The sequence below is a fragment of the Halichoerus grypus genome, chromosome 6, assembly GCF_964656455.1.
Source record: "Halichoerus grypus chromosome 6, mHalGry1.hap1.1, whole genome shotgun sequence".
NCBI classification, from domain to species: Eukaryota; Metazoa; Chordata; class Mammalia; order Carnivora; family Phocidae; genus Halichoerus; species Halichoerus grypus.
Genome location: NC_135717.1, coordinates 37108220 through 37133931, shown reverse-complemented (window position 1 = coordinate 37133931; position 25712 = coordinate 37108220). Strand labels below are relative to the sequence as shown.

Below are 25712 nucleotides of genomic sequence, written 5' to 3'. Positions count from 1 at the left end.
CTGACCTTGGATGTCCAGGCTCCAGAACCACGAACAATGAATTCCCGTTGTTTGTAAGGCCCCCCGGCTGTGGGGGTGGCTTAGAGCAGCCAGACTTGGTACACACGAAGACAGGCTCAGCCGTGAAAGCGAGAGCAGAAGCCTGGGGGAAGGGGCTGCAAGGCGGCAGAACCCCTGTCTGACAGAAAAGCGGCCAGAAGTTTGTTTTCAAAACTGAAGTGACACACCACTCAAGCAATAACAGTAGAAGGAAGGTACTTAGGCATACGGAGGAAAAACAAGTTCACAAGATGAAAACAGATGCCTACAGGAAGTGGGATGCAGCATTTGTGATACATCTGCTAGAATCTCACAACCCTTCCTCCCACAGACACACATACTCTAAAATTCACGGTACGAACACCTAGAGTGACGGAGTGCCGTCCAGACAGGGGCTGCCGGGCACGGGTACCTGTGAGGGCCTGCTGCTTGGCTACATCCCAGACCTTCACGGCCATGCCTGCTGCGCTCGCCAGGACACCATCCGCGGTGGGATGGAACTGCAGCACCTCTACCTGGACGGGCTCTGGGCCCAGCACCAGCCCGGGCACCGAGGGCAGCACCTGGCCAGGGGCGGGCAGGCGCCACAGCTTCACCTACGGGAAAGAGCAAATCCATGAGCCCAGGGCCGCCCCCAACCCTGGGACTGTGCTTGGGCATGGGGGCTGTGTATCCCATGTGAGGAAAGACAGGGCAATCCAGCCCAGGATCACGGGGTGTCATTAGAAGCAGGGGTGTATGGGGGGGAGACATGGGGCGGGGGCTCTGCTCCATGTCCTCCAGTGTCCCCCACCACCCCAGCCCTGTACTCCTCAGGCGGCCCAGCAGCAGAACAGCAAGCGAGGTCCACGGCTCCCGGCAAGGGCACGAGAGCACAAGGGAGCTGGTGTGGGCCGAGGAACTGAGACTCCGGGCTAGCCCGGCTCGGGAGGCCTGTGAGGGGACTGGGAGGGACATCGAGCAGCTCATCCAGCAGCTCCACTCACCGTCCTGTCAGCTGAGCCTGTGGCCAGGAGGAAGTCATCAAAGGGAGAGAAGTCCAAGTCCGTGACCAGGTCTGCGGGAGAGCAATGGCTGACACAGGCCTGGCGAGAACTTACCAGAACTTTGTTTCCAGCCCAATATGATATCTCCCTAAGGTGGGGAACCACAGCCCAGGGTTTCAGAGATGGGACAACTCTGCCCACATGGTGGCAGGCTGAAAGTCCACGAGGAAAGGCACCTCTGGAAAGCCCCGCCTGTGGTACACACCCCCCAGGATGGGCTAAGGCCCCGGCATCAGGCAGGAAGCTCCTCAAAACACCAAGCACCGGCATGTGCCCCAAATCCAGAGCCCAATGCAGGGCCTGGCCTGCAAACGTGTGAATGAATGCAAGTGCCAGCCCTGCTCTGGGTCCACGAGGGATTCACAAACTGGACAGACACCACTCAGCCCTGACAGACCCTCAGCACCTCCACAGCGAGACACACACACACACACACACACATCTCTGCAAACGTAGCAAGAGGTAGGCTGAGTACGGGGACTCAAAGGTCAGGGCTCAGGGCAGCTTCATGGAGGAAACACGGTGAGCCCTGAAGAATATGAAGGACTAGAACAGGTCAGACATCAGGGAAGCGGGGGCCTGGGTGACACGCCCAAGCTAGGAGTTCTCTGCCCCTCAAGTCCCCACCGGGGGGGTGGGGTGGGGTGGTCAGAGTGTATCTGACCCGAGGCTGAGCAGCCAGATTCTCTCTTAAGGGAATTATACCAGGAATTGGAAGGCCTAGTGACAGGGCGCCTCAGGGACTGGCCTAGGTGGAGGGCAGCCAGCTGGGAGGGAGCCGTCAGCTCCCATGCCAGGACGCTCCTAAGGCCTGCATGTCCAGCTGCTCCTTTGGTTTTGGAAACTCCCCAGGCCTTCAGCTCTGGAAGCTCTCTTCTAAATCCCTTTTTGGCTAAAGCAAGCTGGAGCTGGTCTCAGTTCTTTGCAACCCAAAAACCTGAGCTGCTCAGCTCCAGAAGGCCAGGAGAGGGAGACAAGGGCACATCGAGTGAGCCACAGCCCTGAGAGGAAACCCACATTTCCTGAACCTCACCGGGGGGGGGGGGGGGGGGGGGGGGGGGGTGCGGAGGCCAGGGATCAGTGTGGGGTGTGGCAGGGAATTGTGAGCATGATGGCCAGGATTGCATCACCAGGGTAAGGAGCGCAGTGACTATTTCTGCTGCCTGCCTCCACAGGGGGTCAAGCAGGTATGTTTTTCTCTCAGGCCAGAGCCAGACTCTGAAGAGAAAAGAGAAGGGCAGGGACACCTGGGTGACTCAGTCAGCTAAGCGGCTGCCTTCGGTTCAGGTCATGATCTCAGGGTCCTGGGATTGAGCCCCCCATCGGGCTCCCTGCTCTGCAGGAAGCCTGCTTCTCCCTCTCCCTCTGCTGCTTCCCCTGCTTGTGCTCTCTCTTTCTCTCCGACAAATAAATAAAATATTAAAAAAAAAGAGAGAGAGAGAGAAAGAGAAGGGGCAGATGAAGACAGGCACCCCTTGGGACAGCCCTGGTCTGGACTCCTGGAACTCCTGCCACCCTGCCTGTGGGCTCCGCACTAGACAGGGCAGGGCCCAGGCCGGATGCAGCAGCCAGCGTGAACAACCTGGCGTCCCTGAGGGCATGAGAAGCGGTGATGTGGCCAACCTGAGTGCCCAGCTGAGCTGGCAGGCCTGTGTCCTTTATGTGCATTTACCTCACCAAATCCTCACAACAACCCCTCAGGATGGCACTATGGCATGATCCCCAACTGGGGGACAAGGACATGAGAATAGAAAGGTTAAGTAATTTGCTTAGAGCCACATAGCTAGGAAGGGGCAAGGCTGACTGATGTTTCAGAACCTACATCCTCAGACAGCACCACACTGCCTTTCCCAGCTCGGAGCAGGTCCCCAGCCACCCCACAGCCCAGACCGCAGGAACACTCTTCAAACGCTTCCCAGCTCTCTGCTCCCCTGGGCAGCTGGGCTGAAGGGCACTTGGCCCTGACCAGGAGGCAGAAGGCACCCCCAAAGGCAGGGGAGCAGCTAAAGGCCAGCCCACTGCACTCTCCCCCACCAGTGGCACCTCAGAGGGCAGACTGGTGCCTGCTGCCTTGAAGGCAGGTTCTGAGGAACTAGAGGTGCCCCCAGAGCAGCGTTCTGGCAAGGCTGTGAATAGTTGAGGCCACAGTGAGCTACACCGTATCAAAAGAGGCCTGGTCCAGCTTCTCCTCAAAGGTCCCCCAGTAATGGGGCTCACTACCTGACAGACATCAGCAACCTGGGGCAGCTCCCCCATGGGTAACATGCATCAAGAATACAGGGGCCAGGAGTGCCCGAGGCGCTCAGTCGATCGAGTGGCCCGCTCTTGGTCTTGGCTCAGATCGTGATCTCGGGGTCCTGGGATCGAGCCCTAAGTCTGACTCCACACTCAGTGGGGAGTCCGCTTCAGGATTCTCCCTCCCTTTGCCCCTCTCCCAATGCACGTGCGCACACACATTCTCTCTCTCTCAAATAAATGAATCTAAAAAAAACAAAAGAAACAAAAAAACAATACAGGGGTCAGACAGACCCTAGTTCCAAGTCCAGTGTTGGTAGGCTCCTAATCTCTTTGAGCCTTAGTTTTGTTAGCTAAAAAATGGGTCATTTAAAAATTTTCTTCAAAAAGGTGTAAGAGGGCGCCTGGGTGGCTCAGTTGGTTAAGCAACTGCCTTCAGCTCAGGTCATGATCCTGGAGTCCCAGGATTGAGCCCTGCATCAGGCTCCCTGCTCGCTGGGAAGTCTGCTTCTCCCTCTGACCCTCCCCCCTCTCATGTTCTCTCTCCTTTTATCTCTGTCTCAAATAAATAAATAAAATCTTTAAAAAAAAAAGAGTAAGAGTGGATAAAAAAAGCAGACTCCTACCACCTGTTACAACAAAAATTAATCTCAAATGTTACGCTAAGTGAAAGAAGCCAGATTTGAACGACTATGTGTGGTATCATTCCATTTATGCGAAACATCCAGAAAAGGCCGGGCTGTAGCTGGCAAACGTTTGCTGCAAAAGGGTAAGACGGTAAATACTTGAGGGCTTGGGGACCTTATGGTCTCTGTCACACCTCCTCAACTCTGTGGTTGCTGGGAGAAAGCAGTCACAGGCTGAATGTCAATGAAGAGGCGTGGCTGTGTCCCAAAAAATGCTATTTACCAAGACAGGCAGCCGGCCAGATGTGGCTGGGACAGTAGCTTGCAGACCCTGGCAGCAGAGGCAGAAAGCAGATCAACCAGTGCCTGAGGCTTCGGTGCCGGAGGTGGAAATGGATTAACCACAAAGGCGCATGAGGATCCTCTGGGGAAATGTTCTAAAATTGGGTTTTGGATACCCAACTCTGTCACTTCCATAAGAGTCATCAAATCCCTCACTCAAAACAAGTCATATTAATGGTATATAAATGATGCCTCAATAAAGTTGTAAAAGGCTTTAAGAAGGAATAAGATGAGAAAGCGTAGACAACGTTCTCAGCACATAAAGAGCTCTTGACTGGTCTTCACCTCTGTTACTCTATTGGCTTCTGTTCTCATCACCTGGACCCCTACACTGAGCTGCACACTCAGACCGGGGACCAAGGGTCAGACCCCTTCCCTCCCCCAAGGCCACCCAACAGGCGGCCAGGAAGGCAAGCCCGACGGGCTGGCCCGCAGCTGCAGCAGCTGGCCAGGGAGAGCGAACTGTTCCCTGGGAGCGGGCGGGCTGCCAGGCGGGCTGCCGGGAGCCCCCAGAAGCAGCTGCAGCACACAAAAGCTCTCTTTGTGAGGGCCCGTCTCCAGCCCTGAAGCCCAGCCAGCCCCCTCCTTGAAGGGCGTTGAGCAGCCTGGCTGGGGAGGAGGCCTGGTGGTGAAGGGTGGTCTGCTGGGCTCCAGAAGAGGTCGCGGGACTAAGAACCCCATAGGACTGAGTCCTCCACAGTGGACTCCACGGCACCAGCCTGGAGCCTGGTGCTGGCCAGGGCACATCCCCCCCTCTCAGTTGGACGATCTGGAGCACTCAGCTTCTCCTCTCTCTGCCCAAGTGCAATTCTCAACCAGGACCCAGCTTTCCAATATAGCTTTCGCTGTGCGAAGGTATAGCGAGGACAACAGGAGGAACCTGGCAAGCCATGAGACTGTGGAACCCGGTGAGTATGAATCCCTATACCCAGGGAGGGAGGAGCAAGTTCTAGACTTCCTGGGTCCAGTCTCCACTCACCTGAATGGCAGCCAAGGTAGGTCACCTGTCTCTTGTCCTCTCCTTGGCCTTCCAGAGGCACGATGCCCAGCACACCTGTCAAACACACGGGGGCTCTGACTTCAGTCCCAATGGGAACCATTTGCTGCCCAGGGCTCCCAGAGGACACGAGACCCAAAAGCTCAGCCTTGGACCTTCCCAGAGCCTCCACCAATCATAAAATAATACCTCTCGGGACACAGTGATTGGTCCAAGATTATTTTCTTACCCTACAAAAGAACCTGCTGTGACATCAGATGTACAGAAGATACTGGAGAAAGAGGTTGTCTCTTTCTGGCATTGTGGGTCGTATGAGGTCAGCTTTGGGCCACCAGTGGCCACTTTTCCCAGCTTTACCTGAGAAAGAAGCCATCACCCAAGGGCAGCTGAGCTGAAGGACAGGACACAGGTCAGGGCCAATGGCATGTGTGAGCCTCTGGATACAGCTCTGCCTAAAGCCTCTGGACGTCTTACTTATACCAGCCAAGGAAGTAACCAAGTTTTGTTTAAGTCAGTTTGAGGTCCGAGTTATCACTAGCAACCAAAAAAGTCCCCACTAACACGGGAACTTTTCAAATCTTGGGTGTTCTTATTGACCCCAGCCAATCCCAGACCTCCAGATGAGGAGTAGATAGCACATGGGGACAGCTAAAAACAAACGGGACAGTCCTCTCCTTGTCTTCCTGGCCAATCACTTAAAAACCATAGCCAGAGGCGCCTGGGTGGCGCAGTCAGTCAAGCATCTGACTCTTGGTTTCGGCTCAGGTCATGATCTCAGGGTCCTGGGATCGAGCCCCACATCAGACTCCATGCTCAGTGTGGTCTGCTTGACATTCTCTCTCTCTCTCCCTCCGCCCCTCCCACTTGCACTCTCTCTCTCAAATAAATAAATAAAATCTTAAAAAAAAAAAAACAAACCCACAGCCAGTGTGGTTTATACAAAGTATACACACATTCCCTAATCAAAACCAATCTGATCATCGCACATTAACCAGTTTATAGGGGTGTAAGGCCCTACATGGTGCTGACCTCTGAGCCCCACGAGGAGCCCCCAAGCCTCCAGCCTGAAATGAGCCTGTCCTTCCGCCCCATCCTAATTAGGGTGACAATGTCTGAATCTCCATCCACATCCATGTCCACCTCCCTACCTGGACGGTCAGAGTTAAATGCAATCAAGTGGCAGCTGGATTTGATATGGTTCCCACATGAGGGTGTGGTTCCTGGTCGAATGTCACTGATCCAGGCCTGAAAATAAAGAATAAGAATTGTGACGGCCAGGTCTCTGCTCATAACTAAAGCAGGGGCTGCTCCATTAGAAATGCATTCCTTTGGATCTAACCCTGTCCCCACTCACGCACTCCCTTAGGATATTCAAAATATTATTGAAATGATAACCTAAGTCATAAGGGGGTAATTTGGTCTATTAAATCGGTTCTCTAATAAGGGGGAGAAGACTGCCAGAAGGGAAGCTCAGGATAAATGAAGTCAAAAGGCCAGGGGGTTGTTTCTTTTTAAAGGGAGAGAGAGAAGCAGAGAAAGCAGAAGTGAGCACCTAAAACAAAAGACAGACTCAACTTCCTCCAAGGCACCGCTGAAGGCCTCTACCAAGTATAGGGGTCTCCTTGCAAGCCCCAGGAGAAAAACACTCAAGCTCAGAAAGGGGAAGAATCAAGGCCTCTCCTCCACAAAGTCTCAGAGAAAGATGAACAATGTACCCCTGAGAAAAGGCAATAATGTTAACACCCCCACATACGGAGGAGCAAAGGAGCATTCTTTCTGAAACTAAGATCAGCAAGGTCCAAACGTTTTCTCTCTTGGTATCAAAGCACTGTGTCACACTCATCCCTGCCGCCTGAAAATTGAACACCCTTGTTTCCCAACCTACCCACCCACAGTGCACCGGAAACCGCCTCCTCCATGCAAGTTTCTATTTCAATTTTCACCTGTGTTATCATCTTGCATTATTTCATGTTTAATGTACAAATAGAGTGACAGGAAATATCTTTGAAAAGGAGAACAGATCACCTGTCCTCCCATCTCCCTAACCTAAACTGTTTTTAAAGCTCTCTCTGTAATCCCTCGTCCCGTGCCTGTCTGTTTACCTTGCTGGACTAAAGCCCACCTGGGACAAGCCCCAAGGCCCATCAAGTATACTCCAGATCCATTCAAGGAGTGCTTACTCCACTCAGAAAGACAGTATTAATGCAAATCTGAGCACCTCTCCACCTCTTGCTTTGCTTTCAACCTTTTAGTGCAATGGCTCCCCACTGCACTCAGAAAAAACCCAACTTCTTCCTGTGGCCCTTGGGCTCTGCAGGACCTCTCTGGACTCACCTGACACCCTGCTTCCCCATCACTGCCCTCCATCCACTCTGGCCCACTTTTCATTCCTCCACCAGGCTCTTTCCCACCCCACTCTTCTTGTAGCTGGCTGCTTCTCACCTTCCTGACCTCAGCTTAAATGTCACCTCCTCCCTGCAGCCTTCCCTGACCACTCTATGGAGATTAACCTGCATGTGGCCATTCCCCTCCATCTCCATTCCAGCCTTTCCTGTGTGTTCTTCAGGGCACTTACTAAAACTTGCAGTGCCCTTGCAGGCCTGTCTGCTTGCTGTATGTCTCCCTCACAAGACTGTAAGCAGTACAGAGGAAGGAAAGTGCTGTGGTGTTCATAGTTGTGGTTCCAGGAGCACACGGAAGTAGAGAGGAAATACTGTCCAAAGGATGAAAATTGGGCTGCTGCCCCAGGCTACCCTGCTATGCGTTTGCTCCTGATGGGGCTACTAGAAGTCAGTTCCTAAGCCTGCCTTCCAAATAACATTGGGAGCAGCAGACCAGGACTGGCATCATCTCTGAAGCACACCCCTCATCAAGCCGGCTGCCCTTTCGGGGGTCCGAGGCGCCCCCCAACACCTGGCTCAGCTCTTCCTCTGGGCTCCACCTCCTCGGGCCTCCCCAGACCCCACCCATCCCCTGGCAGCATCACCCCAGTAAGAGAAGAGCTGCTCTTGCGCCAGCCGCGAGAGAAGGAAGCGCCGGCGGAAACCCGAGGGAGGGGCGCGCCTCTGTCTGAGGGGCTCCCGCTCTTCAGCTGACACACCCGGACTCACCAAGGCCAGCGGAGAGGGAGGCATCTCTCCCACACCCCAGCCCCGGGCAGGGCCGATCGGGGCGGCAGGGAGGAGCTGGTGCCAGCAGAGCCCGAGCCGCGGTCTCCGGCGAGGCCGACCGGAAGCCGAAAAGGCAGGCAGCCTTGCAGGCCTCAAGCCTCGGCCCGGCCGGGCGGGCTGCACAGCTTCGGGGGTCCCGGGGCGAGGCGGGCGAGCCCGCGGACCGCGGCGCTCATGGGGCGGCCAGAGAGAGACCCGGCCAGGGAGCGCCAGATTCTGTCCTCCGGGTGCGACGGAACAGCCGGGACACGGGGCCCGGGCCTGAAGGGGGCGCCCCGGGGCAGGCGGGCTCGGGGGGTTCCCGCGTGGGGTCCGGGGGAGGGGCGGGGGCGCGGGGACCCGCGGGCAGGGCTCACCTCGCGGCGGGACGGCCGGGCCTCCGTGTGTCGGAACTTGGACACCTTGAAGCGGCTCATGGCGACGGGGACTGCTGCGGGCGCAGCTTCGAAGACCCGGGCGTCGGCTCTCAGGTGCACGGACAGCAGCCGCGACTCCCGCCGCCTCCGGCCCCACCCGCTCGCGGCCGCTCGCGGCCACGCCCCGGCACGCCCCCGGCCAATCGCAGCCCGCTCCGGCCCACTGGGCCCCGCCCCGGGCATCTCTCCTCCGGCGCGAGCGCCGCCGGCCCCGTCCCCCCGACCAATCGCCGCGAGGCCGCCCGGCGAGGCCACGCCCCGATGCCGGCGGGCTGGCCGCGCGGGCGGGGAGGTCACGTGCGGCGCGCTGTCCGCCCCCGACCCTGAGGGGTTCGCGCGGTGGCTGGGGGCACAGTCCCGGTTTTGCAGTCAGGCATTTTTCTCGGGGAGGCTCTCCAGCGTGCCGGGCGCGGCCTACCCGGGGGGGAGAGGGGGCGGAAGTGGACTAGCTCCATTTCGGAGACAGGGACCGCGCTCAGGACAGAGGAGCCGCTGGCCGCGGTCACACAGATAGCGGGTGGCAGCGGGGGAAGGAAGGGGCGCTCAGGTCTGACGCATATCCCTGTCGCGGGGCTTAATCTAGCGCCTCCGCGTCGCACCCGTCCTGCTTAAGCCAGGTGGGCTCGAGGGCAGGGATGCGGCCTTCAGCATCCCCGCATTAGGGCATGTCTTGGCTGCAGGCCTTGGGCGCCGTGGGGCAGGACCGACACCTGCAAGTATGATTTAGAGGTAAACGGAAAGGGAGAAAAGTGAGAGAAATGGAGAAGACCTTTCAGAGCCCCACCAATGACTTGCTTAGTCCCCAAACAACTCAGGAAGAGAACAGCTTCATTCCACAACCATTTCTCTTTGCTTTGGAGACGAACTCCGGAATAGGCTTTCTGCTTGAGAACAGGCAGGACGCCTGCTCAGGCGTGTCTGGAAAAGGGACTTTGATCTGAGGAATGCGAATGACTGCTGAAAAAATTTCCAGAGTCTGTGGCAGAGGACAGCCTGTGCTGAGGTACGTGCCTGCAGGGCGATTCTGAAGGCTTGCAGTGGTGGAGGGCACCAAGGGCCGCCTAGATGCAAGTTCTTTTTTTCAGTTTTCTCAAATAAACTGTGACGTCTAAAAGGCTACTTCCTACCTGTATCCTACCAGGTGAGTTAAGAGAGACTTTGATGTCCATAAATTAAAAGTAGGATGTCAGTGGAGTTGACTGAGGCCTGGGATTTGGAATTCTAAGCAGTCCAGCAGCCCCTGGATACAGCTTTTCCAGGAAGCCTACTCTTCAGACTCTGGAATTCCAGCAGAATCTGCAGTATTGTCTCGTGTTGGTTGTGGTGTTCGATTACTGCCAATATTGCTTCTTTTCCCCAAAAAATTGTGGTAAAGAAACATATAAGATTTACCATTTTTAAGTGTCGAGTCCAGTAGTGTTAGGGACATTCACAGTGTTGGGCAACAGGTATCCAGAACCTTTTCATGCAATACTGAGACTCTATACCCATCAAACAACAGCTCTTCATTTCTCCTTCCCACCAGCCCCTGGTAACCACCATTCTACTTTCTATTAGTTTGACTACTTTATTTATTCACTTACTTTTTAAGATTTCATTTTTAAATACTCTCTACACTCAACATGGGGCTCAAACTCATAACCCGGAGATCAAGAGTCGAATGCTCCTCTGAGGCAGTCAGGAGCGCGTAGTCTGACTACTTTTGTTATCTCATGTAAGTGGAGTTGTATGCGATTTGTCCTTTATTTTATTTAGCATAATGTCCTTAGGTTCTTCCATTTGTAGCATGTGACAGTATTTCCTTCCGTTTTTTTTTCCCCCTAAGTAAGCTCTATGCCCAATGTGGGGCTTGAACTCACAACCAGGAGATCAAGAGTCACACGCTCTACTGACTGAGCCAGCCAGGTGGCCCCTTTTTATTATTATTATTTTTTTAGGATTTCCATCCTTGTTAAGTCTATTATACCACTATATGCACCACATAATATATACCATTGATATACCACATTTTGTTTGTCCATCGACAGCCATTGGGTTCTCTCACCTTTTGGTTAGAGTGAATGATGCTGCTATGAACGTGGATGTGCAAATCTCTCTTTAAGGTCCTGCTTTCAATTCTTTTGGATATATACCTAGAAGTGGGATTACTGGATGATAGAGTACTTATATTTTTTTGAGGTTCCTCCATACCAGATATTGCTTTTAGAATTACAATTATTAATAGTTTAATACCACCCGTTACTATAGATTGTTTAACTCTATGGTATGCAGTAATCTCTTCTTGTATCAACAATATTTGACTTATAACCTCCCAGGAGGGGGACATTCAGACATTATGCATTGCAATTCACATGTAAATCAACTATAGATCTAAAACTATAAAAATCTTAGAGGGAAAACATAGAGCAAAAGCTTCACAACACTGGATTTGGCAATGATTTTTTTTATATGACACCAAAAGATCCAGGCAAAAAAGAAATAAATAAACCATGAAGAATTTTAAAAATCTGTTCCTCAAAAGACATCATCAACAGAATAAAAAGGCAGTCCACAGAATGGGAGAAAATATTTACAAATCATATGTGTGAGTTATAAGGGACTCATATGGAGAATATAATAGAGAATTCCTAAAAGTTAACAACAACAACAAAAACAAACCACTTAAATTAAAAATTGGCAAATTTCTGGGGTGCCTCAGTGGCTCAGTTGGTTAGGCGTCTGACTTCAGCTCGGGTCATGATCTCAGGGTCCAGGAATCAAGCCCTGCATCAAGCCCCGTGTCTGGCTCCACACTCAGCAGGGAGTCTGCTTCTCCTTCTCCCTCTGCCCCTTCCCCTGCTCATGCCCTCCCCAATACATAAATAAAATATATTTTTTTTAATTGGCAAAAGTCTTGGATAGACATTGCTCCAAAGAAGATATACCAATGGCCATTAAGGGTATGAAAAGACGCTCAACATCACTAGCCATTAGAGAGATCAAAAGTATTATGATACCACTTAACACCCAACAGGATGGTTACTACCAACAAAACCCCCAGAAAATAACAGGTGTTGGTGAAGATGTAGAGTAATTGGAACCTTTGTGCACTGTTGATGAGAATGTAAAATGATGCAGCTGCTGTGGAAAACAGTATGGTAGTTCCTCAAAAAATTAAAAATAGAATTATCATATGATCCAACAATTCCACTTCTGGGTATATACCCCAAATAATTGAAAGCAGGGTCAGGAAGACATACTTGTACAACTGTGTTCATAGCAGCCTTATTCACAAGCTAAAACATGGAAGCAACCCATTGTCCATCGACAGATGAATGGATAAGCAAAATGTGGTCTATACATACAATGGGATTTTACTCAGCTTCAAAAAGGAAGGAAGTTCTGACCCCTGCTACAACATGGATGAATCTTTTTTTTTTTAAGATTTTATTTATTTATTTGACAGAGAGAGAGAAAGCAGGAACACAAGCAGGGGGAGTGCGGGAGGGAGAAGCAGGCTTCCCGTGGAGCAGGGAGCCCGATGCGGGGCTCGATCCCAGGATCCTGAGATCATGACCTGAGCCGAAGGCAGATGCTTAACGACTGAGCCACCCAGGCGCCCCAACATGGATGAATCTTAAGGATGTTGTGCCAAGTGAAATAAGTCAGTTACAAAAGGACAAATAATGTATGATTCCACTTATATGAGGTAGTTAGACTAGGCAAAATCATAGAGACAGAAAGTAGAATTGCAGGGGCCAAGGGGATTTTATGTTATGTGCATTTTCCCACAATAATTTTTTTTAAAAGATTTTATCCATTTATTTGCGAGAGAGAGCATGAGCGGGGGTAGGGGTAGAGGAAGAGAATCCTTAAGCAGACTCTCCGCTGAGCATGGAGCCTGACAGGGGCTCGACGCGGAGCTCCACACCGGGCTCAGTCCCAGGACCCTGAGATTATGACCTGAGCCAAAGTTGGATGCTTAACCAGCTGAGCCATCCAGATGCCCCTAATTTTTTTTAAAATATAAATTAACTATACATCTACAGCAAAGGTTCATGTAAACCTTCCAAATTTGCTTGATGTCACGTCATTGTTATCCCTGAGTTTGTTTTTGTTTTGCTTTGTTTTAATTTATCATTATGTCAGATGGGCCTAAATGGGCAAGTCAGAAAAGTCTTTAACCCCCAGAGGTAATAAATGGTCATGTTGTGGGCCAAATCTGATTCACAGATATATTTTAGTTGGTTCACATGATGTTTTAAAAACTGGTAAATTTCCTAAAAGTTCGGATTTCAGCCTCTCTGGAAAAATGGAAAGATTTGGCAAGGCTAGGTCCACATCCCCACATGGCTGAAATGGGCCCACTGAGTACCACCTGCCACCATCATTGCATGTTTTCCCATTCACCACACTCCTACTGATCCCTCAGCCTATATGCCACTACTCCACCCACCCTTTACCTGCCTGGCCCTGGCACCTAAGCTTCTGACCTCTGACCTTCTCTCCCAGGAGAGAAATGAACCATGCCATGCCCCTGGCTATGTTGAGTCATGTGATTGTATTTCCCTAAACTGAGGGTTGATGGAAACAGAGTAGAAGAATGTAAGCTTTCCCATTCCCACAGCCACCAACCCAAGCTCCACAGCAAGGAGAAGGAAGAGAAAAACATCAAGGCCCAGAGACTTGCCATCTCATGCATTCCCAGATCTATTATAGATGGAGAGAGTGATTCTGGTAGAGAGCTCAGCACTCGAAGGCTGCTGCACGCTTGAGCGGAATAAATTGTGAATTGAGAGGTTGAACTGACAGCCTCCAAGATGCCTTGCAGTCCCATGAGCCTATAAATTACCAGCCTTTTTCTTTATACTCCTAGTGACTCCACTTGGCTGTTTCTACAAGGACACTGGAAGACCTCTCTCTACCCTAAAGGACAGTTTATCAAAAGGTGGATCAAATTCCAGCAAAACAAGGATGTCTGGTTAACTTGGGGCCAGGATGATTTACATTTCACAAGTACTGTTTCCAAGAATAATTACTAGCAAACAGGAATTTAGGAATCCATTGTAGTGAAGTTCTCCTTCTAGAAAACAAAACACTTTATGTACCTGAAAGGATATTAGCGGGAAAGAAGAGGGCAACAAGGAAAAAATTGGGAAGGAAAAAAAAGGCACAAAAACGTTAAAAGAGCCTCAGGCTGCATCCTTATTTTATTTTATTTTATTTATTTATTTATTTTTTTAAGATTTTATTTGACAGAGACAGAGAGACAGCAAGAGAGGGAACACAAGCAGGGGGAGTCGGAGAGGGAGAAGCAGGCTATCTGCCGAGCAGGGAGCCCGATGTGGGGCTCGATCCCAGGACCCTGGGACCATGATCTGAGCCAAAGGCAGACGCTTAACGACTGAGCCACCCGGGCGCCCCGCTGCATCCTTATTTTAAACTGTGATGCCAAAGAAAAGAAGTTTCCATCTTGATGTTCTCTTAATCTTCTGTGAAGTTAGTGGTTTCCACAAGTCAATTTTTGCAAGAGAGGGATGGATGGGGGCGCCTGGGTGGCTCAGTCGGTTAAGTGTCTGCCTTCAGCTCAGGTCATAATCTCAGGGTCCTGGGATCGAGCCCCGCATTGAGCTCCCTGCTCGGCGGGAAGCCTGCTTCTCCGTCTCCCACTCCCCCTGCTTGTGTTCCCTCTCTGGCTGTCTCTCTCTCTGTCAAAAAAAAAAAAAAACAACCTAAAAAAAAAAAAAAGAGAGGGATGGATGGATTCAGTGACAACAACAAATTCCTTAGATTTAGTAATCTGCCCCTGAAATGACTGTTTAAGATGCACGTTGAGGACACCTGAGGTCTCAGTTGGTGAAGCAGCTGCCTTGGGCTCAGGTCATGTTCCCGGGGTCCTGGGATCAAGCCCTGCATTGGGTTCCTTGCTCAGTAGGGAGCCTGCTTCTTCCTCTCCCTCTGCCTGCTGCTCCCCCTGCTTGTTTTCTCTCTCTCTGTCTGTCAAATAAATAAACTCTATTTTTTTTAAAAAAGATGCACATTGAAAACATTAAAAAAAAATTTCATACCTTAAGCCCTGCCTTGTTCATTTCAGGAGGTGGTGCAGAAAAGTGCTTGTAGTTCTCAGCACAGAAAACAATTATGCAACAAAATACATTTCAAAAATTGGGAAAAACGCTCCGTATCCCATCCCAGCATGTCAGAGCACCTTGCGTTATTATTTTGTTGTTTCTCAAATGGAGGCGTACCCACATGTTCCTAGGGCTCTGAAGTTTTACTACACCTAGTGATTTGTTTTGATTTAAAAGATTTTATTTGAGACAGAGAGACTGAGAGAGAGAGAGAGAGATCACGAGCAGGGGCGGGGAGTAGAGGGAGAAGCAGACTCACCACTAAGCAGGGAGCCCAATGCAGGACTCAATCCCAGGACCCCAGGATCATGACCTGAGTTGCTGCTCCCTCTCCCACTCCCCCTGCTTGTGTTCTCTCTCTTGCTGTCTCTCTCTGGCAAATAAATAAATAAATAAAATCTTAAAAAAAAAAAAAGAATTCCTTTCATTTTTTTAGGTTTGTGAAACATCACTTAAGCTTAAGCCTCTTTTGGGCAGAAGAATATTTAGCTGTGAGCCAGACACCTGTGGTTTATTTAAAGGGACATTTAGGAAATCATTAGCACAGAGGTCCCACTGGGGAACACACAGGGAATCAAGGCGAAGACAGTTTGTCTCCTTGTTCTGTAGGGAACTGCTCCCACGGCAGATGTCATTCATGCCGGGGAACATCTGGGTCACACATCCCACACCCCCTTGGAATTGTCCTATAGTCGCTTGGGGAGGAAAGGAAATGCTACAACTAGAGAAACAGCTGTCTTTTATTGTCTCTGCAGAGACTGGCTCAGGCCTCTCTGTCTTCCCTAGAAGGGATCCTCACTCACTTGGGGAGGGGAACAGCCATCCCATTGGATAGCCATGGACTCAGCTAGTCCCACTGTGGGCTTGGATGGTCAGTGTCTGCAGGAAATCACGGACTAGACCATACTTAAAATTCCCTATTGGGGCGCCTGGCTGTCTGTCTGAAAAGCGTGACTCTTGATCTTGGGGTCAGGAGTCGAGCCCCACATTGGGTGTAGAGACTGCTTAAATAATCAACTTAAAAACAAAACAAAACAAAACCTCCCTACTAGCCCTCGCTGATCTCACTGCCTCAGGAGAGAGGGAAAGGGCCCCGTGGAACAGTGAAATGACAAGTGCAGAGGGGGAGATGCTTGTGAGCCTGTGTGCCTTTTGCAAGTAACATTTGCTTCTCCTTAAAGCTAAAGTTTTTGGCTTTAGACTGAAGGGGGGACAGTGGGTGATGGACACATGACACATTCTGCCTGGGGGAATGTGGGTAGATGTGGCCCGTGTGCTCCTCCCAGTTTTTGGCAACAAGCCTGGGATGGGTCATTTTGTGTCCTGTCACAGTTGAAGTCTTTGGAAGGCAGGGAAACATTCTGTAGGTGGGGTGGTAATAAATACTTGCCCATGCCTCCCTTTTGTTGTGAGAAGCAGAGGAAATTCAGCGTGAGAAAGTACTCTAAACTAGTAAGGGCTATCTGACTAGGAACTACTGATCACAATGACAGGAAGGTGCATGGTTTAAAGGGAAGAGCTCTGGGTTTTGTTAGGGGGCCTGGGTATGGATCTTGGCTCACCCACACACACTAGCTCTGTGACTTTGGACGAGTTTTGTATCTTTCAGAGCTGATTTTGTTGTGTGTAGGGGATGTGGCGGGGGAGGGAGTCCATTTCTAAGTACAGGAATAGTCTTTGCTTTACCTCACAGGATTGTGATCAAAATAGAAAATATGACAAAGCTCTTTGTAAATTGGAAAGAGAATGTTTTTTTTTTTTTTAAGATTTTATTCATTCCTTTGACAGAAAGAGACACAGCGAGAGAGGGAACACAAGCAGGGGGAGTGGAGAGGGAGAAGCAGGCTTCCCGCAGAGCAGGGAGCCCGATGCGGGGCTCGATCCTGGGATCATGACCTGAGCCGAAGGCAGACGCTTAACGACTGAGCCACCCAGGCGCCCCGAAAAGAGAATGTTCTTAACACAGCTGAATTTTTCAGATCTCTCCCTAGCCACCAAGTCTGAAATTGGTCCCACAGACATCTCAAGCATGATGAGTCCAAACAACAGTGACTCATCTTTCTCCCCAAACCAGCTCCTTCCCTGGGTTTTTCAGCTTGGCGTTAGGGGAGCAGAAAGAAGCTTATTCATTGTCCCCCCAACCATCTATCCAATCAAGGTAATTCAGGTACCATGGATCAAGGACCTCTGCTGTGAAGATTTCCACAGCTTTGTAACTTACCCATGTTTACTAATTGTATCATCTCCTGCTTCTCTGTAGTGACTAGCAGGGAAAGGGACCTCATACATGCCTAGGCTGATCTCATTGGGGCGTCTTTCTGGTGGCTCCCCAAACCCATCTTTCTCTCCTTCAGTAGTCACCGGCACCCCCTCCATTTCCTGGGGGTTCTCTACTTCCTGAGAGGGAATGCGGGCTCCCCGGCAATCAGCCTTCCTGCTATCCCCTAAAACTAAAACACACTCCCCCTTTTAGTGTGATTTTTTTTTTTTACTGTTAATCATTATGGGGAAATAGATGGGGGGGAAACTAAAATACCAAAAATATGAGGAAGTTACAAAGCTGACAAAGTTTTCATATTAGTGAGCCCTCCACTAGTTCCTAACTCACTCTGAGGTGGTAAATGAAAGTCCCTTTGCCTCTTGTCCGCGTTTATTCCTGAAAGTTGTACTTCTCACCCAGCACCCTCACCCACTCTTTCCCCCTAGGTTTTGGGCTTCCTGTGGGCAAGTGCTTGGTATTCCCAGTGCTTAGCACAGGGCCTGGCACATAGGGCTAACATATATTGAGTACTTACTCCATGCCAAATACTGTATGAAGACTTTATGTGGATTATCTCACTCATTCCTCAGATGATCCTTTGAGGTAGTTACCATTATGTCCCCATTTTAGAGAAAGGAAACTGAGGCACAGAGAGGTAAAGGAAGTTGCCCCAGGACACACAGCTGGTAAGTGGCAGGGCTGGGATTCAGCTCCAAACTATCTGACTCCAAGGCCCATACTCTTAACCACTATGCTGAAGACATTTAAATATTCGTTGAACATATTAAATAAACTCTTTTCTTCACATCCCATGTCATGACAACCTCTGCCTTGTTTCTCTAAAATGCCTCCTCTCTAGGTTCCTTAGCACAAACTCTCAACTACTTCTTGCATTTTACAATAGTCTTGTAACTTTTTCATTAGACTGGTGGTTTTCATTTTTTATTTCTTTTTAAGGTTTTAGTTATTCATTTGAGAGAGAGAGAGAGCACAAGCGGGGGGGTGGGGGTGGGGAGAGGTAGAGGGAGAGGGAGAGCAGACTCCCCGCTGAGCAGGGGCCCTGGGGCTCAATCCCACGCACCTAGACCAGTGGTTTTTTGTTTTTGTTTTTGTTTTTTTTTAGGTTATAAACAGATGAGATGGATTAGAGAGAGAGAGAGAGCACATGAGAGGGGGAAGGGTCAGAGGGAGAAGCAGACTCCCTGCTGAGCAGGGAGCCCGATGCAGGACTCGATCCTGGGACTCCAGGATCATGACCTGAGCCGAAGGCAGTCGTCTAACCAACTGAGCCACCCAGGCACCCCTAGACCAGTGGTTTTTAAACCTTCTTTGAATATCAGAGCCTGTGGTGAATCTTATCAATGAAAGCTATGGCTATTACCTAGATTAACATCCACATCCACAAAAATTTGGGTACAATGGGCAGAAGGGGCAAGGAGCACACATCATCTTAAACCCATCAGTGAACCTCGGGTTCCCTTCTTATTGTTTGGGGGTGACAGTCGGGTGTGTATAAGTTGAAATTCCTTTGCAAGGCTTACTAGGCCATGTTTACCTGTCTAGCCTCATCTCCAGTCACACACCCGAAGTTTAGGGCTTAAACATACTGGGCACTTTTACATCTCTAAGACGTCTGCTTCTGAAGTTCCTGCTACTTGGAATACTTGTCCCCTCCACCTCTATCTGACACACTTGCCATCAAAGTCCAACCGGAATGTTACCGCTCAGATGCCTTCCCTGACCCTCCAGACCCCCCAATTTGTTTCAGAAACTCCTCCCCTCTAACACTTTATATCGACGACAGCATTGGTCATGTTAGGTTAGTTGCTAAGGACCCCGTCTCTCTCGATTCATCGTTTGCTCCCCCAGAGCAGGGATGGCATGTCATTCATCGTTGTATCCCCAGAAGTCTAGAAGAACGTGCGTGCCGCATAGTAGATGCTCACAACGTTTATTACATTGGTTTGTGCGGGGCTCGGCTTTCTCTCCGCGACCGTCAAGCTCATTACAGATGTGGAGCAGACTAACACGCTTAGGACAGAATCGAGTGATTAAAGTCCGCCCCGTGAAGAATCAGCCAGAGAGAAGATGAGCCTGAGGCCAGGCTTTGGAAGTAGGGCAAAGGCCCCGCCGCTCGCGTGGACACAAGGTGAGTAACACTTACGCAACCTGTTCAGTTTCGGGTCAGGCGGAGGAAGACGCGCACTGCATGCTGGGATCGCGCGACTGAGGGCCGCATTGCACGGCGGGATTTGTAGTCCCGCCCTTGGCCGAGACCCTCAGAACAGTCACACCTGGCTACCCTCAAACACGTCTTTACACAGATAAGGTACAATCTTGCCACCCAGCACAGAATGACGAGGTTCTTCAGGGCCAGTATACCTAGTTGCGCTCTTCAGAGCAAATCTCATTTCGGCGTTGGCAAAAAAGACGCATTGAGTGCCACTGCGCGTGCGTGACGCCTGTGTTCGTGCGTGCGCGCGCACCAGGCCCCGCCTCCGGAAGCTCCGTCGCTGCGGCCGCGCGCTGTCCTCGCGAGGCCTCCTTGAGCCGGGTGGCGCAGGCGCCGTGTCCCTGGGCCAAGATGGCGGCGCGGTGCTCCACGCGCTGGTTGCTGGTGGCTGTGGGGACCCCCCGGCTGCCGGCTGCAGCGGGGAGAGGCGCCCGGCCGCCCAGGGGGGGCGTGGTGGGGGCTTCGCTGGGCCACAAGCTGAACGTCACTACCTTCGCGCCTTCCTTGGGAGCTCGGGGTTCCGGGGCGCTGCTGACATTGAGACCCGGTGTCAGCTTCAAAGGTGAGGGCAGGTTCCAGAGCCCGAGTGTGGGGGCTCTAAGGCCCGGAAGGGAGTGGCTCGATCCGGCTGCGGGGGTGGCGGGGTGGAGGGTGTCTTCTGACCTGTAAGAGGAATTGCTTGGAGAGACTGGCAAGCAGGAGGCAGAGAGGCCCAAATGGCTTCTCAGAAGTCGTGAACAGGGGAGAGCTACATGGAGCCCGGCGGCGGTAGTGAAACGCTCCGTAGGCCTACAACCTTCACTTCTCTGTCAACATTTCTAGAAGCCTTTTTCCGGCCTGCCGCTGCTCCGTTACCCTATTCCGTTCCCGTCTTCTCCCTTCACCTTCTGGCCGGAAGGGAGAAGGTAATTACTTTTCGGTGAGCACCTGTTATGGTGTTAGGCATTTTGTGACCCATTTCGCTTGATGGTAACAATCTTGCAAGAAGGGTGTCGTCATTCTCATTTTAAAGAACGGGAACCTGAGGTCATAAAGCTAGATGAGAAGAGTTGTCCCAAACCCAGGGCTGTCCTTTAATAGCTTAAGCTCTTTCCACCACATGGTTTTAACTGAAGGGCACACTTAACAGTCTTTGCTAAGTCCTTAAATGGGTAATTGTAATAAAAATACAAACTAACATTTATTGAGCACTTTCCATGTACCAGGCATGGATCATTTCCATGTGATAGACACTGTTGCTGTTCCATTGTATAGATAAAGAAACTTAAGCCTAGATGTTAAACAGCTTGTATAATGTGACAAAGCAGAAAGATGGTGGAGCCTTGGTTCAAAACCAGCTTTCTTAATTTCTGGAGGCGTTACTGAATTAATATGTATTAAGCCTCTAAGTGTTTAGCATTGATGGTTCTGTTCTGTGTTGGATGACATCCATTATAGTGAGAGAAGGAAGGAAGAAACGTTGAACCAACCATGTGTCTGAATTATGCTGTTGGTCGTGTTCCCTAGTCATTCTCCTGTCTGATGATCTTGCCTGCTTCCTGGATAGCCTCAACACCCCTGGTTGTGTTTTGTGTTCAGATTAATCTTAAGTGGTCTCCCAGGCTTCCAGTTTGTTGTTGTTGTTAGCGCTTTCTCATGGAAAGCCCATCGATTCCGTTTAACCCTTGCAGTGTCTCCCTATTGCCTGCATGATAAAATCCGGACTCCTTAGCATAGCTCAAAGGCCCTTCAGTTTATTCCTAGCCCTCATTAATCATCATCAGCATCATTACCTCTAACCACCCCTCTACATGCATAAAATCTAGTTACATCACTAGTTACTAAATGCACGAGGACTTTCCTGTGAACCAAAGGTGATACATGATTTTGCAGCCAAATGAGGCACTTTTGAGCAGTAAAGGGGAAGCTGTTTCAAATAACATCAGGACTGTAGGTGTAATTCTGGGCGGATTCAAACCTTTCCTTAGCCTGGTTAATTTCTACAGCTTAACAGCAGCTGCCTGTCTGGAACTTTTTCAGTTGGATCGTCAGTGGTTCTCGACTGGGGATGATTTTGCCCTCTACAGGACGTTTGGCAATGTCTGGAGACTTTTTTTTTTTTTTTTTAAGATTTTATTTATTTATTTGACAGAGAGAGACACAGTGAGAGAGGGAACATAACCAGGGGGAGTGGGAGAGGGAGAAGAAGGCTTCCCGTGGAGCAGGGAGCCCGATGCGGGGCTCGATCCCAGGACCCTGGGATCATGACCTGAGCCGAAGGCAGATGTTTAATGACTGAGCCACCCAGGCGCCCCTGTCTGGAGACATTTTTAGTTGCCAGCGTGTGGCAGGGGTAGAGGGGGAGTAGAGTGTGCTACTTATAAATAGTTGGCCAGGGTGCTACTGAACATCCTTTGACATACAGGTATTTTAATTGGCCAGGGATGCCATAACAAAGAACCACATTTATCCTCACAGTTCTAGAGGCTAGAAGTCCAAGATCAGTGTTTTGGCAGGGTTGTCTTTAAACACCCTGCCTCCAATCACATTTTGAGGCACTGGGGATTAGGGCCTCAATATGTGAATTGGGGGAAGAGGACAGAATTAGCCCATAACAATAGGAAAATCCCTCCACCAGGAGGAATCCAGTCCCATCATCAACAATGTGAGTTTGAGAAACCCTGATTAGGTGACTCTTTGTGACTCTGCATGTCCTTGTATACTAAAAGCTCTTTGCACACTGCCTCCCACACTCTTCTGCAGGACTGTAAGCTCCTTGGCTTTGGCTTTTTTCTTCATCTTGTGTCCTCAGTGCCTACTACAGTGTTAAGATCTTGAATACACGTAAGCTTCAGAAGGGCAGTTCCCTTTCAATGGTCTGCTACCTATTCCTGGAGCAGAACCCAGTGCCTGGCAAGTAGTAGATGCTCAGTGAGTATTTGCTGAATGAATGAATGGTGAATCCAGAAGCTTCTCTGTAGGCAGAAGTCTGACTTGGAAACCTGGAGTTGTCGCAACTCTTATGCCTTAATGTGGCTCCCTTTCACCCCCTGCCCTGCCCTGCCTATCTTCATTTGTCACAGGATGTGTTGGGGGTTAGGCAGGGCTCAAGGTGTGGGGTGGCTCCCCTGCTTCACTTGGTGACAGACCAGTCCAGCTTAGTTCTCTACCACAGGCCCCGAGGGCAGTTGAGTGGGGCAGAGTGTGTCTGCTGGTGGCTGGTCCTCCTGGTGCTGATGCCAGAAGCATGAAAGGACATATGGCTGCCTGTCTTGGGCTTTGACCCATTAGCTGCTCTGGGGTAAGCAGGTTCAGGCCTAGCGCCTTTTAACCCTGTGTGTCTATATAGGTGTATTGTTTTTAGGGGAGGGGCAGCACTTTTATCAGATTCTCTTAGATCTGTGACTTGAAACACTAAGAACCATTTCTTTAGTACAGTGGTCCTCAAATTGAGCATGTGGCAGAATCACTTGGAGGGCTAATTAAGCATAGCCTACTGGACCTCCAGAGTTTCTGATTCAGGTCTGGGGTGGGGCCTGAAAATGGACATTTCCAACAAGCTGATGGTGCTGCTGGTCCAGGGACCACCCTCCGAGAACCACCCCAGAAGCAGATCCCCAAGGTTGCATGGTGAAGGGAAGGAACCTGGGGAATTGTTAAGCATTAAGTGAGACAAAGCATGTGAAGATACCTGGCATGTGGCAGGTGCTGGGGTAGTGTAACAGTGGGACAAGGTCCCTTTTTAATCATCCCCCAGGTATAGCCTGCATCTGGGGTGCTGCTCCTTTGGTGGTGTAATTAGGGTACCCCCTCACTGTATTGTGATCCAGCAGAATCAGCCCTGCCCAGTGGTGTTTGTTTTATATTCATTATATACAGTGGCCTTGGCCATTTTTTTTTAAATTTTTTTATTGTTATGTTAATCCCCATACATTACATCATTAGTTTTAGATATAGTGTTCCATGATTCATTGTTTGTGCATAACACCCAGTGCTCCATGCAGAACGTGCCCTCCTCAATACCCATCACCAGGCTAACCCATCCTCCCACCCCCCTCCCCTCCAGAACCCTCAGTTTATTTTTCAGAGTCCATCGTCTCTCATGGTTCTTCTCCCCCTCCGATTTCCCCCCCCTTCACTTGGCCATTTTTGAAGTGCAGTGAGTTTGGTCTCCAGAGGGCTTGGAGGAAAGCTGACTCCAAAGCTATGATCTCCGTTCCTTCACAGGTATAACCTGGCTGGTTGTTTACTCACAATTTCCTTTTGTTGAGCACATTCCCAGAGTGATTTTCTTTCCTTTTTTCTTTTTTAGGACTAAAAAGTTACCCTTTTGTTTGTACTGCCTCCTTCCACACGAGCTCCCCTTTGGCCAAAGAGGATTATTACCAGATACTAGGAGTGCCCCGAAATGCCAGCCAGAAGGAGATCAAGAAAGCCTATTACCAGGTCTGTATGGAAGCCAGATTTTAGGGACAAGACTGTAGAAGGGATGCTGTTGGTCTAGTCTGCTCACCAGTGAGGTGTATCTACCCATACGTATGGGTCCCGTGCGGCTGACAGTGTAGAATGAGATGAGAACAATGGGTGTTCCTGGACTGTTCCTCAAGCACATAGTGCCCTGCTTGTTAATGCTTCAGAAAAAAAGAGAGGAAGAACCAAAGATTTTTATTTTTATTTATTTTTATTTATTTTTTAAAGTCTTTTTTTTTTTTTTAAGAGTTATTTATTAGAGAGAGAGAACGCCTGTGTGCGCACGTGGCAGGGAAGGGCAGAGGGAGAGGGAGAGAGAGGATCTCAAGCAGACTCCCTGCTGAGTGTGGAGCTTGACGTGGGCTCGATCTCACGACCCTGAGATCATGACCTGAGCTGAAACCAAGAGTTGGATGCTTAACCGACTAAGCCACCCAGGTGCCCTGTTTCCCCTTTTTTTCTATTTATCAGTAGTGCTGCTGGTAACATCCACGTATAAGTTTTGTGTAGACCCATGTTTTCATTTCTTGTGAGTATGTTCATATACCTAGGAGTGGAATTGCTGGGTCACATGATAAATCCGTGTTTAACCTTTTGAGGGACTGCCGGACTATTCCAAAATGGCTGCACCATTTTACATTCCCACCATCGGAGGGTTCCGACTTCTCCGCATCCCCAGCAACACTTGTTCTTGTCTGTCCTTCCTTTTTTTTTTTTTTTTAATTAAAAGATGTTATTTATTTTTTTGAGAGAGAGTGAGTGAGCGAGTGAGAGAGCGAGCACAAGCCCAGGGGGAAAGGCAGAGGGAGAAGAAGGCTCCCCACTGAGCAGGGAACCCGATGTGGGGCTCGATCCCAGGACCCTGGGATCATGACTTCAGCCGAAGGCAGACGCTTAACTGACTGAGCCACCCACGCGCCCCTTGTCTGTCCTTTTGATTATAGCCACTCTACTGAGTGTGAAGTGGTGTCTCACTGTGGTTTTCATTTGCTTTTCTGTGGTCGCTGATGATGTTGAGCATCTTTGTATGTGCTTATTGGCCATTTGCTGTATATGTATTCAGATTCTTTTTTTTTTTTTTTTTTTTTAAATTTTTTTATTTATTTGACAGAGAGAGAGACAGCGAGAGAGGGAACACAAGCAGGGGGAGTGGGAGAGGGAGAAGCAGGCTTCCGGCAGAGCAGGGAGCCCGACACGGGGCTCGATCCCAGGACCCAGAGATCGTGACCTGAGCCGAAGGCAGACGCTTAACGACTGAGCCACCCAGGCGCCCCTGTATTCAGATTCTTTGTCCATTACTGGGTTGTAATAGAACGAGCAAAGGCACGGGGGTAGGAGGCAGAGACCCTGGCTTGGGATAGTGAATAACATGCTGCTTGTTTTGAGCTGGAGGGTAAGGTACCAGATGTAAGAGTGGGAGAGGAGTGAACTCCGGGGCCAAACTATCAGGACACATGAGGCTGTTTGTAAGCACTAGAAACTTAATTTAAGAGAGAGCAGGGAGGGGCCCGGCTGGCTCAGTTGGTGAAGCATGCACCTCTTGATCTTGGGGTCATGACTTTGAGCCCCACGTTGGGTGTAGAGATTACTTGAAAATAATAAAATCTATAATATGAGAAAAGAGAGTAGGGAACCACTCAAGTTTTTAGGTGTGGAAATGAAAAGATCAGGTAAAGCTGTGCAATTTAAAAATGGACATTTTTATAGTAGCCTTTATAGAGAAATTTCTGGGGTCAGACCTTGATGAAAGCTTTGGGTGTATTGCATCATTCCATCCTCCTGACAGGCC

At 50.1% G+C, this 25712-nt stretch overlaps 2 protein-coding genes across 7 annotated transcripts in view; one reads left to right on the top strand and one right to left on the bottom strand.

Moving 5' to 3' along the window:
- The window catches only part of CORO7 (coronin 7), a 57904-nt gene extending 48933 nt beyond the window's left edge, over positions 1–8971 (bottom strand). The window contains exons 1-5 of one of the 4 annotated variants that reach the window (XM_036090896.2): positions 8812–8971; positions 6434–6530; positions 5268–5342; positions 1026–1096; positions 452–635 (exon numbers count right to left, since the gene is read on the bottom strand). In XM_036090896.2, coding sequence (XP_035946789.2) covers positions 452–635; positions 1026–1096; positions 5268–5342; positions 6434–6530; positions 8812–8871 — 487 coding nt within the window. In that variant the 5' untranslated portion in view covers positions 8872–8971. Of the gene's footprint in view, positions 1–451; positions 636–1025; positions 1097–5267; positions 5343–6433; positions 6531–8395; positions 8548–8811 lie in introns of those variants that run through there. The other 3 variants (XM_078074886.1, XM_078074885.1, XM_078074887.1) reach the window with 3 other exon arrangements.
- Positions 8972–19785: 10814 nt separating this feature from the next.
- The window catches only part of DNAJA3 (DnaJ heat shock protein family (Hsp40) member A3), a 34882-nt gene continuing 28955 nt past the window's right edge, over positions 19786–25712 (top strand). For 2 of the 3 annotated variants that reach the window (XM_078074884.1, XM_036090960.2), the window contains exons 1-2: positions 19786–20036; positions 23766–23899. In XM_078074884.1, the coding sequence (XP_077931010.1) occupies positions 19826–20036; positions 23766–23899 (345 nt within the window). In that variant the 5' untranslated portion in view covers positions 19786–19825. The remainder of the gene's footprint in view (positions 20037–23765; positions 23900–25712) is intronic. The other variant, XM_036090965.2, reaches the window with a different exon arrangement.